Below are 14297 nucleotides of genomic sequence, written 5' to 3' on the forward strand. Positions count from 1 at the left end.
GCAGCTTTAGAGGGAGCGGGGGAGGCCTCGAGTCTCTGGGGCGTTTTGCAATTTACCTTTTAAAGGAGAATATTTGTAGCTCAGGATTGACATAAGGGGTCCTTGGTGCTCTTTGAGCTTCATTGTTTTCTTGCAGAGATTTCATTACCCAGACTACTAGGTAACATCATCACTGAGGATCTTATCTCGTTTGAGTAATGAAACGTCTGCAAGAACACAAGCGTGCTCTCCGAGAGTACCCTCAATTTACCTTTTAATTTAATTGGTAAATTAAAACCCCTTCTTGGATCTTCCCCTTTGCATGCCGCACATTTAGACCTGGTTGTCACATCGCTCTGTATGCAGGATAGATAGATAGATAGATAGATAGATAGATAGATAGATAGATAGATAGATAGATAGATAGATAGATAGATAGATAGATAGATAGATAGATAGATAGATAGATAGATAGATAGATTAGATTAGATTAGATTAGATAGACAGACAGACAGACAGACAGACAGACAGACAGCTAGCTAGCTTTGGGGCTTAGGGTATTAGGTGAACGTCATCAATACATTTTAGAAATCATCATTTCCCACCCTCTCAACATGCATGCAGTAAATATTTAAACGGCTGCGTCCCTTTTCCCTCGTTTAGAACGAAAAACAACCCCCCCCCTCCAAAGAGAGCAAGGTTTATCCGCCTGCGGAACCAATATTTGGGCGCTTGCGTTCCGGACGGATTGGTGGGGCGGGACCTTGTCGGAACCTTGTAGCGGAAGCCTTTTGTGGTACGGAAAGATTGAGCGTGACTCCTTGTCGCTTCCAGGATAATGTGGCGGAGAAGTGCCAGGGTCCCCGGGAGGCTCTGTGCTGTGGTGCGCTTTGGTGCTCCACGAAAGGACGTGGCGGTGGCCTTGCGCAGGTACGTCCTTGGGAGAGAAGAAGGTGGCTCCCCCCCCCACCGTAAGAGTATCGTTTTTTCCTGCCCCCTTTCTAAGGCAATTGATATTCTCCTTTCAGATGTTTGCAAGGGGTGGGTGGGTGTTGCCTCTTCGCATCATCCTTTTTCCAAGGGTTCTTTGGAGTGTTCTGTGACGAATCGTGCGCGGGCGGTAGGTTTTAGAGGTGAGAGAGGGACAAAACGTCTTTTTTAAATATTAAATTCAGCTCGCTCAGGAGGTTTTGGGTTGAGTTCACGAAAGATATGAGGTTTGGTTGTGGTTGCTACAGATTCGATCAATTTTGTAAATCAGAATAGTGTTAATGTACTGGGTGAATGCGGACGCTGATTCAGCAACAATAGTCTTACACATGATTACAATAACAGAATAAAGATTCAATGTTAATAACAGAACAATAGAGTTTGGAAGGGACCTTGGAGATCTTCTAGTCCAACCCCTGCTCAGGCAGGAAAACCTATACCATTTTAGACAATCTTTTCTTTAAAACCTCCAGGGTTGGGGCACCCACAATTTCTTGAGGCAAGTCGTTCCACTGATTAATTGTTCTAAATGTCAGGAAATTTCTCCTTAGTTCTAGGTTGCTTCTCTCCTTGATTAGTTTCCATCCACTACTTCTTGTCCAGCTTTCAGGTGCTTTGAAGAATAGGTTGACCCCCTCTTCTTTGTGGCAACCTCTTAAAAAAAACACTGCAGTGTGCTTAAATTACATTAAGATGAACGTATCCAGCCTAATTCTCTTTCTTCAAAATTCATACTGTGGGAATTTGGGGGTTCCTTCTTGTCTCTGTCAAACACACCCAGTGTTACTTTTGGGATTTTCTCATCTGATAGCCCCCATTCTGTAAACCCTAACCATATAAGAATGGTTCTAATCAATTTTATATGCAAAATAGCATCTATTTTCTTTACTCAAAATCAGTGGATATGGTTCTCCTCCAGAAAAATATTTACTAAGGCATTAAAAGCCTAGTTACGTGTCCTGGCCTGAAGTCCCAAGTATGTGAAGGAGCCAATTTCTTGATTATTTTAACATCTATGGATTGTCACATTTTCTTGGCTGCTGAATATATTTCATTATTATTTTTTGTATTGTGAGTGTAGTTTGGATTTTAATTGATCTTGTGATTGCCATCCAGCATCACTTGTTTGAGATGGGCAGCCATACAAATTGAATAAACATTAGAAAAACTCAAAAACAAAGGTGTGATTATTATTAAATAATGCTAACAAGTTTATATTGCATATATTTTTCCTGGAATTGCATTTTTAAAATTTACACATAAAGAGCAAATGCAAGTTTCTGGTGGAGTTTACTATATGTATAGTAAGTATAGTATAGCAGCTTTGTGAAATAAGGCACATTTTGTATGTTTTAACATTAGGGTACTTTGACATTAAAAGAAACCCTGGGATTACCTGACCATAAAACATTAAATGTTTTATATATCTGAGTCTTGTTGCACATATTTGCATGATCTCATAATAATCTCTTGTTATGAGTTTTTAGGTTGAAAAAAATTAAAAATCAGTATCATTAGTCTGCTTTTTACATCTTTCCTAGTCAAGGACACAAATTCTTTAGTACCACCACTACCTTCTGCAGTAAGGAAGATGATCAAATCAGCTGCACCAATACAAATGTTTCACCAGAACAGGAGCAGGAAACAGAAGTACAAAAAAAGAAAAATTTGCTGCAATTAATCCATGGAATGAAAATAGAACTAAGTACAAAGAAGAAGATTATGGAGAATTCCCAAAGCAAATTGCTGGAAGATGATGAAAAAAGGTAGCATATTTTCATACTGTTTGTCAACAAATACTGTGGCTGTTTGATACATACCAAAAAGGGGCAATGAATACGATAAATAAAAGGTGTATTTAAAAGAAAAATAATAAAGAGCCAGAAGGACACTTGGTATGTATTCTGTCTGATTCAGAAATGATCAGCTTTATTCATTGTGTTCAATAGTGGGTTTCTAGTTGGTTTACTACCGGTTTGCTTGTGCATGCGCGCACGCTTGTGTGGGTAGCTGCTGCTACTAATGGTTCGCCTGAAGCAGGAGCAACTCACCTCTGATTGTGTTGTGAAAATAAGGAGAAATTCTTCACACTCTTTATTCTGATTTTGTGTGAAGTCATTCTCACTCAAGGAATCCAAACCTGTGGGCTCTGTGTATGAACCCAAGAGTTCTCTCCTTAAATTGTTTTGTCAAATTGTGGTGGCAAGGAACAAAGAAAACCCCCCAACTAATTGCCAGGAACTAGACAGTCCTATTTATTCATTTTATGTTTATTTATTTGTACCTCATGTTTATTATTTGTACAAATGACTCAAGGCATAAACAGTACTCCTTCCTTCTCCTATTTTTCCCAAAACAACAACCCTGTGAGGTGAGTTGGGCTGAAAGAGAGTGACTGGTCCAAGATCACCCAGCTGTTTTCATGCTAAGGAGGGACTAGAACCCTCAGTCTCCTGATGTCTATCCTGGTACCTTCACCAATCGGCCCAACTGACTCTTTACCAGAATATCTGTTGCTGTTTCTATTGGCATTAGCAATTTATTACCGCAGTTCTGCAGTACCACAGCTAAAGCCTTATGTGGGCTCCTCAACAATCCCAGGTTTCTTTTCCTTGCATTAATGTTTCTCATAGCCCTTTTTGTTTTTTGCTTTCATTATAAGCATTGGGCTAGTCTTCCTTTCTGCTTGCTTGTTCTGGTGTCCTGGCTTCTGCCTTTTCATTGTGAATCATTGATCATCCACTAGAGAACTTTGATCAACTAACTAGGCAGAAAGAGTTCTATCTGCTGCATAAGAGAGGGACAAGGATATAAAAATATTATACAGGTAGAAGAAAGTAGATTAAATCTCCTTCAGTTTTCTGGATAATATCTGAAGTTCTCCAGATGCTGTTGCTTTTATAATAACTGCAATTGATGAGAGCTAGAATCTAGAAACATATGGAGTACAGTAGTTTGACTACTTCGGGGTTACATACTGTAAGATATGCAAAGATGCATGTAAACATTACTGATATATCTTTTCGTAGAAATGTGTTGCTTTTTTTCTTAGAGATGAAAATATGAAGATAACCAGAATACTTGTTAGTGCTAGTACTTCGCAGTTTTAGAAATATGTTATCTGGAGCCTGCCTGATGTTGATCAATCATAAGAGGACTGGGCTAAATATTTTTTAAAAAATCATATATTTGGGTTTGATTCATTTTTCAGAACAAACTTTCCTGATAATGAGGATTTGGTCTTATTAATAGTGATTCAAATTTCCAAAGGGGAAAAACAAGGAATTGGAAAATTTCCTATGCAAATTAAGGGAATTCGAATAGGAAAATGGCCAGTTTGAAATTGAATTTTTTCTGATAAAAAGAGTGAATAATTTAAAATATTTGTGAGGGATTATCACCTAAAAAACAGTAATTGAAATGTTAAAAGTTGTCTAATACTGTATTATGCAATTGGTATAATTTAACCATTACTAAATTATTACATTTATGAAGCCATTTTTCAATAGAAAAATTAAGGCCTGGAAAATATTTCCTTTCAATGACTAATAAGGAATCAAGTGGACATATGTCCTGCTTTACCGAGAACGGTTCCCTATTTGAAAGAGTTGAAGCTAGTATAGTGTGAGTATTTTTAAAAAATTGAATGATGTTTTCTTCTACTGTATTCATTGTTAATTTTGTGCCTGTTCTCAGAAGGTTAGCAAAATATGGGCAACAAAGAATGTAAAATGAGCATTTATATTTTGGATTTCTTTTTTCAGCAACCAACACGTCCCAGAATTGGAGGCAGCAGCCTCTGCTGTTGCATCTTCACTCCCATTCGATAAAGAAAAGACAACTTCCGAACTGTTGCATTTGGTAAAAAAGCACAAGGAAGAAATGAATGCGCATAGGATAGCTGACCTAAGGTTTGTAGCTATAATTCTGTTCCCATAATATGCTTATCACATTGAAAACAGACAATAGTAATAATTTGGTTTTATTTGCCTTCTTTTAAAAATGCTAATTTATATGATGATAAATGATACTTATGTTTCTTTTGGAAATTCTGGAAGTTTTGCTAACAGCATCTTTCCCCTGTCCTCTAGATTAGCAGTCAGGTGCATCTTCATTACGAAAACAGACAATAGTAATAATTTGGTTTTATTTGCCTTCTTTTAAAAATGCTAATTTATATGATGATAAATGATACTTATGTTTCTTTTGGAAATTCTGGAAGTTTTGCTAACAGCATCTTTCCCCTGTCCTCTAGATTAGCAGTCAGGTGCATCTTCATTACTTCCTTAATAGAACTTCTCTGATCTTCAGCAGCCAAATCTAGTTAAGGTGCTTGTGCTGATTTACAGAATTCTTTGTGGTCAGGCATCAGTAACTACCTTCACTCATTTTTCAGTCTACTACTTACAAATAATGCAAGGTTAAACAGAGCATTTTCTGTTACTGCCGTAATGCTTGGGAAGACATTATCACTGAAGATTGGCAATATGAACAGTGGTAATGGCCATTATAAATTCCTACTGAATTCTAAGAAAATAGGGAAGATAGCCTTGTTCCGGCTGATCTTCTGGAGAAGGGTAGACCGAATTGAATTATTTTATAAATTATGTAAAGATGATGGATACGGAGTTCATTTGCTTGTTTAAAAGCATTCTTGTCACTGTTCTTTAGTTTATAAGGTTCCCATTACCATAATTCAAACACAGAAAATATAGTCATTGCTGCTAGGTTTCTGGTCTGTGAAACATTAGATTAAAAAAATAGGGAAAGATGGAAGGGGGGGGGAAGAATAGGTTTCAGAATATCCACACAATTGAATTTTTCTTTACAATTTCATATTTTCATATTTTTACATTTTCTTTACATTTTCATATTTATGTTTCGTTTCTTTATTGTACCAGAATAGCAAACATGAACAAAAAATCTGTACTGTGCATCCTTCAATACATTCCAATATTTACATGCTAATATTTTTAATTTTAGCAAGTTTATGGCAAGCATGAAAATTAGAAGAAAACCTATGAAACGAAAAGCCTTCAAAGCATCCAGTGAAATTGAATGTGATGAAGATGAAGATGGCAATATGGCACATATTAAGGAAATTAGTAGCATTAAAAGGTACTTTACTTGATGATTTTCTGCATGTATGTCTTTAAAATCCTGAATTTATAAATCATTACAGGTAGTCCTTGAGTTACAACTATCCATTTAGTGACCATTTGAAGTTACAACAGCACCAAAAAAGTGACTTATGACCATTTTTCACACATATGACTGTTGTAGCATCCACATGGTCATGTGCTCAAAATTCAGGTGCTTGACAATTGTGGTGCATTGATGACATTGCACTGTCCTAGGGTCATGTGATTACCATTTATAACCTTCCCATCTGGTTTCCTGATAAGCAGAGTCAATGGGGGAAGCCAGATTCGCTTAACAATTTCAGTGACTTGCATAAAAACTGTGGCAAAAAGTCACAAAATGAGGCACAACTTACTTAACAATTGCCTGGCTTAGCCACAGAAATTTTGGGCTCAGTTGTGGTTGTAAGTCAAGGACTACCTGTACAAGGATGGCCAAATGTTGCTGTGTTGAAGCATGCCACATTCTTTCTCCTTATCCCCCCCTCCCACTTTATTGTCACGTGCTACAGAAGGTTAGACTTGTCACATTTTTAATATGCCATAAAAATCAGGCTTAATAAAATAGCTTAAGGCTGGCAGGTACCAGTATGTAAACTCTAATTGCCGGCAACTGCTGCTGACTGCAACTCGGCAATTCAATTCTCACCAGGCTGAAGGTTGACTCAGCCTTCCATCCTTCCGAGGTCGGTAAAATGAGGACCCAGGTTGTTGGGGGCAATAGGCTGTAAAACCGCTTAGAAAGGGCTGTAAATTACTGTGAAGTGGTATATAAGTCTTAAGTGCTGTTGCTATTGCTATTATTCTTTAGCTGTTGGGTATCTGCAGAAAAAGGGATGGCCTCTGTGGACCTGATGTTGTGCAACTGCTATATCAGTCATGGAGCATAGATATTGAAAAACAAACAGATATTTTAAAAATCATCAAAATAGGTCACTAATTTTAGAGAGTTCTCTAATCAACCTCTTCCCCATCTCACTATTCCTTTTTGGCGTAAACAACATTTTGGGTTAAACATTTTTCAGAAAGGCAATACGAAATAGCAAAGAAAGTAAAGCATGATACAAAAATGAAATATAGCTAAAGTTAGATTGTACTAGCAGCATTTAGTGTATCCCTCCATACTTTTCTACCTTACTAACCAATGTTGCATCTACCACATCCATACACTCCTTCATACATCACCCTTTTAATGTTAAAATTATCAACAGTAGACAGAAGCATGCTCTTATACAAGTAATTTTTGCTTCATTAAACAAGCATTTATTTCTTGGGGTAAAGTATATTCCACATATTACCTTTCAACTATTATTTCCATATCTTAAAAATTTTCTATACCCTTTCCAGCTTTTCGTCAACATTTCTCCAAAATATACCAATGCAGCTACCATATTTTTTGGAGTATAAGACACATTGGAGTATAAGATGCCCCAAAATTTTGAAGAGGCAAATTTTAAAAAACGTTTTTGCACTCTGTAGACCTCTGAAAAACGGCCAATTTTTTTGCAAAAATGGGCTCGATTTATGTCAAAAAAAAAAGGGAGGACATGCACAGCCTTTAGGAAGCTCCCAGAGTGCTCCTGGGGGCTGGAAAAGCAAAAACAAGCAAAAAATGGCCCATTTTTCACTCATTTTTGCCCCCCCAGCCCCCAGGAGCACTCTGGAAGCCTCCTAAAGGCTATGCATGGCCATTTTTGCAAAGTGGGCAGGGTTTCGGGAAGCCAAAAGTGCTGTATTCAGTGTATAAGACGCAGCAAGATTTTCACCCTCTTTTTTGAGAGAAAAAGGTTTGTCTTATAGTCTGAAAAATACGGTACTTACTTTTACCCCATTTGTGTCTAATATGAAATTGTTCAGTCCATTTCCTTGTTAAATACAGTATATTACTCTTTGATACGTATATTTTTAGCTCCATGATCCTTTTTGGACCATGTAGTCTGTCTTACCTTTGCAGAAAATAATTCAGATTCTTAACTAACAAGGCAGTGTTGTCTTCATATTGAAAAATTCATATGCTCACATCCCAACCAACGTATCCCTTCCTGTGATCACGAGCATTCCTTATTAGGTCACTTCCTCAAAACAATGCCATCTGTTGGAAGCTAGGAGGCATGGTAATTGGCTGCAATGCCTGCCTTATGGAATGGTCTCTCCTTATGATTCCACTGGCCTTCTAGCCTGGTTGGTCTTCACAAAGTCTTTGAAGACTTCGATATTCCCTCAAGATATCTGGGAGAGTCTGATCATATGTGGTTTCGCACCAATTATGTGTTTTGCTTTTGTTCTTGTTTATGGAAAACTAATCTGATTGTACGAGTCATATTTTGGCAAGTTGGGTGGCCACATAAATGTGTATAAATAAATTTAATTTAGTTTTTGTGTGTGTGTGTGTGTGTGAATGCATGAACAATGCAACTATTGTTACATGATTGAAAAATGTGTGGGCAATGTTGGCTTGAAAACAGATCAGAGGCGTATGTTTAAGATTTCAAACTGTTTAGGACAGAGTTCAGAATTATTCATATGGATCCTTCAGCAAAAGGAGAATTTTTAATTATTATTATTTTAGGAATCTCTATTCTGGAGAAAGGCTACAGATTTTCACTCCTAAATCAGAGGGAGCACATAAAACAGGTTAGTCACAAAATAGTTACTATAATCATACCAGAAGATAATTTGAGTGTAATAAAACTCATCCACTCGATGCTCATTGCATTAATCTTGAACATGCCACAAACCGTGTTATAGAAATTCCCTATGTGTATTTGGAGAAGAGGCTAATTGCTTAACAGCAAGGGAGAATTTGAAACCAGATACTCAAGACAGGGTAAATCAATAAAAATTGAGGGAATTTTACCTGGTGTTTGCATAGAAGTGTTGAAAACTATGTTAAATGCAGACATTTGGCTCTCAGTCAGAGAAGAGGTTTCACTTTAGTAATTGAGTGCAGGCTTCACATATTTAAAAAAATGTTTTTAATTCCTGGCATTTCTAGGTAAGATTTTTTTTAAAAAAAAATCCAATGCCCAAAGTTAACTAACTCCGTGGTTCCCAACATGGGGCCAAGGCCCCACTGGGAGGGGGGGATTTGATTTTTAATGGGGGCAATTTGAACCTTGATTAAACCAAATTAATGGCCTTTTAGGCTTCCTATGTGTGAGTAGAGTTCACTTTTTGAGTAAAATAAGAATTGTATGTCACGGTGGGGGGGGGGGGAATCAGGATTTTAGAGATGCTTAGGTAGGGCATGGCCAAAATAGGTTGGGAACCACTGCTTTAACCCCTAACAATCACAACAGGAAAGGAAGGGATTGCTGTTGGTAAGCAATGACATCTGGCTTTACAATCATGTTGTTTAATGACCAAAATTCCTGTCTCGGTTGTGATTGTAAGTCAAGGATCACCTGTAACTACAACATTTGTTTTAAGGAACAGATTTCTTTATAGGGGAGCTAGAGAAAGTTTATCCAGGTTTTTTTTTATTTTCACTTCAGACTGAAACACAAAGAAATAAAATTATAATTTCTCTCACTTTTCCTGCTAGTTCAAATAATGTCAGAGTACTTATCCTCATAGTACTCTTCATTCATGTAGCATTTTTGAACATATTTTCAAATAATAATTAATTTTTAAATTGAAATATATATTCAGTCAACTATGAAGTTAATAAAGCAGGTGAATTTGTAAGGAAAATTGAGAACAGAAAAGTCGTATGGAAAACAGTTGTCCTTTTATTGAGCTGTGCTATGCTGTTATAGCGTGTCAATTTTTTCAACTTTCAATTTCCAAACATTAGGGGTGCTCAAACGTTTTGACATGCCAACAATTTGGGATCTAGAATTTGCCAAAACCATTACATCCAACTTTTCACTTCCACCCCAGAATGGTTTTGAGGAGATGATACAGTGGACAAATGAGGGAAAACTTTGGGAGTTCCCAATTAATAATGAAGTTGGTGAGTATTCTAAAAGGGCTCTGAGCAGCTCAGTGAAAATTGGGGGTGGAGGTTTTGGGAGGTTAGATTCAGAGGGACAGTACAGTACAGTATATTGTACAAAAGATGGGTAAGTCATTTGCAGAATTTGCATATTGTTTTTTAGACTTTTGATTGCTTTCAAACATAGTTGTTTTCTATTTTATTTTGTTTAAATAAGTTAACAAACAAACCAATTCTGAATTACCATCACTTTCTATGAACCTCTGTGAAAACAAAGAGATCCCTTTTACTTCATGTCCTCAAAATGAGAATTAAAGGCTACTTCAAATATTTGAAGGAAGAAAACAGGACACAATTTCACTTGACAAGTGAAAAAGATGTTATGTGGTCCTCTCAGATACACCTTAATCAAGAGTTACCTTGAACTACAAGATGGGCAGTACAGTGGTACTTTGGTACTCAGTCACTTTGAAACTCATCGAATTTGGTACTCAATGCATTTTGTCCATGTACTCATTGTTTGTTTGAGCTAGAAATTATCACTGTTGGCTGCCTTGTGACACACTATATCTTGGATGGCGAACCTATGGCACATGTGCCACAGGTGGCATGCGGAGCCATTTGTCAGGGCATGCAAGGCATTGCCCTGTCAGCAGGCCAGTGCGCATGCGCGCGCTGGCCAGCTGAGTTCAGCCTTTTTAAAAGCCATTTTTCGCCCTCCCCAGGCTCCAGAGGCTTTATAGGAGCCTAGGGAGGGTGAAAAGAGCCTTCCCCCCCCCCAAGGCCCTCCGGAGGCTTCAGGAGCTTTCCTGAAGCCTCTGGAGCGCAAAAAAACACCGCTTTGGGCAAACCAGAAGTTCGGGAACGGACTTCTGGTTTGCTCGTAGGGTCGGTTTAAGCCCTCCTGAGCCTTTAGGGATCTTTAGGAAGCTTCCCTGAAGCCTCCGGAGGACTAAAAACAGTCCTACAAGCAAATCGGGAGGTCCCTGAAGCCTCTGGAGGGCCCCGTGGGGGGGGGGGGCAGGGGAGGCTGTTTTCGCCCTCTCCAGGCTCTTATAAAGCCTCTGGAGCCTGAGGAGGGCGAAAAAAGCATGCAAAAAATGGGGGGACGCCTCATGCCGCATGCACACTGGGGGGGTTGTGTGCTGCATTATGGGTGCGGCACGCCCGCGCACGACCCCCGCTGCGCTCCCCCCCTATGTCACGTGAGCCAAAAAAGGTTCACCATTGTTGCACTACATTATTTTTTGGGGGAAAATTTGTTTGGTACTCATTGTTTTTGATGCTCATCATGCTTCCTGGAATCTATCAATGAGTACTGAGGTACCACTGTATATAAATTTGATAAATATAAATAAATTATCTGCTCTTTTCAGTTTCATGGATTTTACTTTTTAAAAATCCTTTTAATAGAATATAAGTTGAATGACAGACTCAAAAAATGTAAATGTCTTTTTGGGACATCCAGATAGCACAAGAGGATGTATAAAGCTTTTCATTCACTTGGTCAGCTGAGCAATGTATTAAATTTATAAAAATTCTTGTAGTATTTTTAAAAACTAATAATTATCAGAGTGGCTTTTTAAAGCTCAAGATATCAGTAGGAACATTGTCTTAGGGATTAATGTTTGCAAATAATTTGCAAATTATAAGACAAGGTACGGCAATCTGCTCTGGGAGATTGTGAATTGAAGTGCTTTGACAGTGATTGTATCTTTTCCTTTGTCAGGACTTGAAGATGATGCTGAATTTTATGAACATATATTTCTGGATAAGCATTTGGCGGACTTTCCTAAAGAAGGACCAATTCGTCACTTCATGGAACTTGTAACATGCGGACTTTCCAAAAATCCCTACTTAAGTGTGAAACAAAAAGTAGAACACATTCAATGGTTCCGGGATTATTTCAAGGAAAAAGAAGAGTTGCTGAAGGAAATTGAAGCCCATGAGAAGGAGGCTTTGGTTCAAATAGAGAATACATCAAAATGAAAACTCAAAAAGTCATGTTCTAATGTAAATAATCATTGGGAGGTTGTACAGCATAATCTGGAAAGAACCTGATTCAGAGATATCAAAACTGGCAACAGTGGTTTAATTTTGCTTGCAAATTATTGAATAAAATGTATATTTCTCTGTTTATTAATGTTCTTAAAATAGTGTTTACAATGTTTTGCTCTAAAATATTGGAGTGAAATCAGTCTGAAGATTAACGAGAAACCATCAACTGATGTTCATTGGTAATGCTTACTAATAGTAGCACTTTAGGATAAACCTTTCTGTATTTTTACAGTTTTATTTCCCCATTTTCAATAATGAAAATATAAAATGGAATTAAGTCACTTGTTTATTGCTTGAGATTTATTCTAGAAAGAAATTTCTTGCAAAATGATACACTGTTTCTTTCCACATGGATCTATATATTGCACCAGTTTATGTTTTCTGTGCCTTTATCCTCAACTTTCTGTGTGTGTGTGTGCGTGTGCGTGCGCGCGCATTTAATTGGATATGCTAAAATAAGATTTTATTCAGACTTGCTGATTGCTTTAGAATTTGAAGATAAATAATACTAGATACTGCTTGAAATACTTATATTTTTATAAACAAATCTGAATTACTAATCCCATGTATTTATCAGTGTCGCCTGATTTTTCATCTCTCCCATTCTTTTCAATGTTTTTTAAATATAATTTTAAAAAATCATTTTACCTGTATTGTAAATTCCACTTTTTGGCTAACTATACCACTTCAGTTAATGTTTCTATATCAAAGACCTTTTCGAGAGTTCTCATGAGATCAATGTATATATATTTTAATCACATCCAATAGACAAGTTTAAATAACATTCCAGTTTTCTTAACAGTCCCAAGTAAGTTTACTGTTTTACAAGGACAAGATAATGGCATTAATTTATGCAAATTAGGTATTTTCAGTTCAAAGAAAATGCTGGTTGTTGAACATGATATTGTGGTTTATTTGCTTGGTTTTTAAGATTTCTATCCTACTTTTCATTCAGGAGCCCAAGTCAGTGTTTGTGTGTGTGTGTGTGTGTGTGTGTTTTGTGTGTATGTTGTCAACTCACGAAGCTTCCCTAACCCGTTCCCGAGTTGCCATAGGCAGGGAGCATCACTCGGAACCCTGATATATGTGTTTGATTAATTCTTATCCCACCTTTATCACTTTATAAGTACCTCAAGGCATCAAACATACTTAATATTCCTTCCTCTTATTATTATTACCTCTGAGGTGGGTTGGGCTGAGAGAAAGTAACTGGCCCAAGGTCACCCAGCTGGCTTTCATATCTAAGGTGGGACTAGAACTCAGCCTCCTGGTTTCTAGACCAGCACCTTAACCACTGTATCTGCCTCCCCCCCTTTTTTTTCTGCACAATAAGATCCTAGTAAGTTACATTAAGTTAACAATGATGTGAATGGCCTAAAGTCATAATTAAATACACAGGTGATCAGGAATGATCGGGTAAAGCCAATCACATTTTTAAAATGGTGTTGGACCAGCATAAGGTAGAAATATCAGTGATCTTGCAAAGAATTTTGCAACATCACAAATCATTAGAAAGGTTTTTTTTTTAAAGTTAGAATTAGGTTGAGTAGTCAGGTATTCAGAAAATAAGAGCACTTCTAATATCACTATAGAACTAGAGCGCAGAAACGTACTCAACTGTTCACATAAGCACCATACGTATTCTTATATTCCCTTTAATATAACTGAATATAACTTACTATAAATATCTTATGTGGCTGGGATTGTTAGTTTTGTAAGCTGCTTAGAAGGTGTTAATCTGCTTTTTGATTAGGGAAGGTTAGGAAATCTACTTAAGTCAGGCTCATTTTATATCCATAATGCATGATTTAAGAAATAGTATTGCCTGATTGTAATTCTCTGGGAGAAGATAAGATGGTGTAAACTTAAGCTTGGGCAGTGCATGCCTAAAGGATGATTGTCATTTGGATTGAAAACCATCTGTCAATATTACCAACAAAGAAAGCTGAATCTAAGCCAATAGATAAATATAATTAACTACATAACAAAAACATTTAGAGAATAGGATGTAATATAGTTGAGGATTATATGCAAACATTTGTTTGATTATTACAGGAAAAGAAGCTATACTGTACCATATTTTCTCACCCACAAGATGTCAGTGTTGACCTATTTCACCTTACTAAACATCTTCCTAGACTCCAATTAAGATAGCTTGCAAAAAAAAAATCTTGCTACTAAAGCAAGATACC

The 14297-nt window shown here is 37.2% G+C and overlaps 1 protein-coding gene across 1 annotated transcript; it reads left to right on the forward strand.

Moving 5' to 3' along the window:
- Positions 1-521: 521 nt before the first annotated feature.
- MRPS31 (mitochondrial ribosomal protein S31) lies at positions 522-12386 on the forward strand. Its single transcript, XM_032214392.1, has 7 exons — positions 522-909; positions 2511-2735; positions 4734-4880; positions 5953-6087; positions 8680-8744; positions 9907-10065; positions 11777-12386. Exons 1-7 carry the CDS (start codon positions 818-820, stop codon positions 12034-12036), a joined length of 1083 nt encoding a protein of 360 aa, XP_032070283.1. The 5' UTR covers positions 522-817; the 3' UTR covers positions 12037-12386.
- The last annotated feature ends 1911 nt before the right edge of the window (positions 12387-14297 follow it).

This window comes from Thamnophis elegans, chromosome 3 (genome assembly GCF_009769535.1).
Source record: "Thamnophis elegans isolate rThaEle1 chromosome 3, rThaEle1.pri, whole genome shotgun sequence".
Taxonomy (NCBI): Eukaryota; Metazoa; Chordata; class Lepidosauria; order Squamata; family Colubridae; genus Thamnophis; species Thamnophis elegans.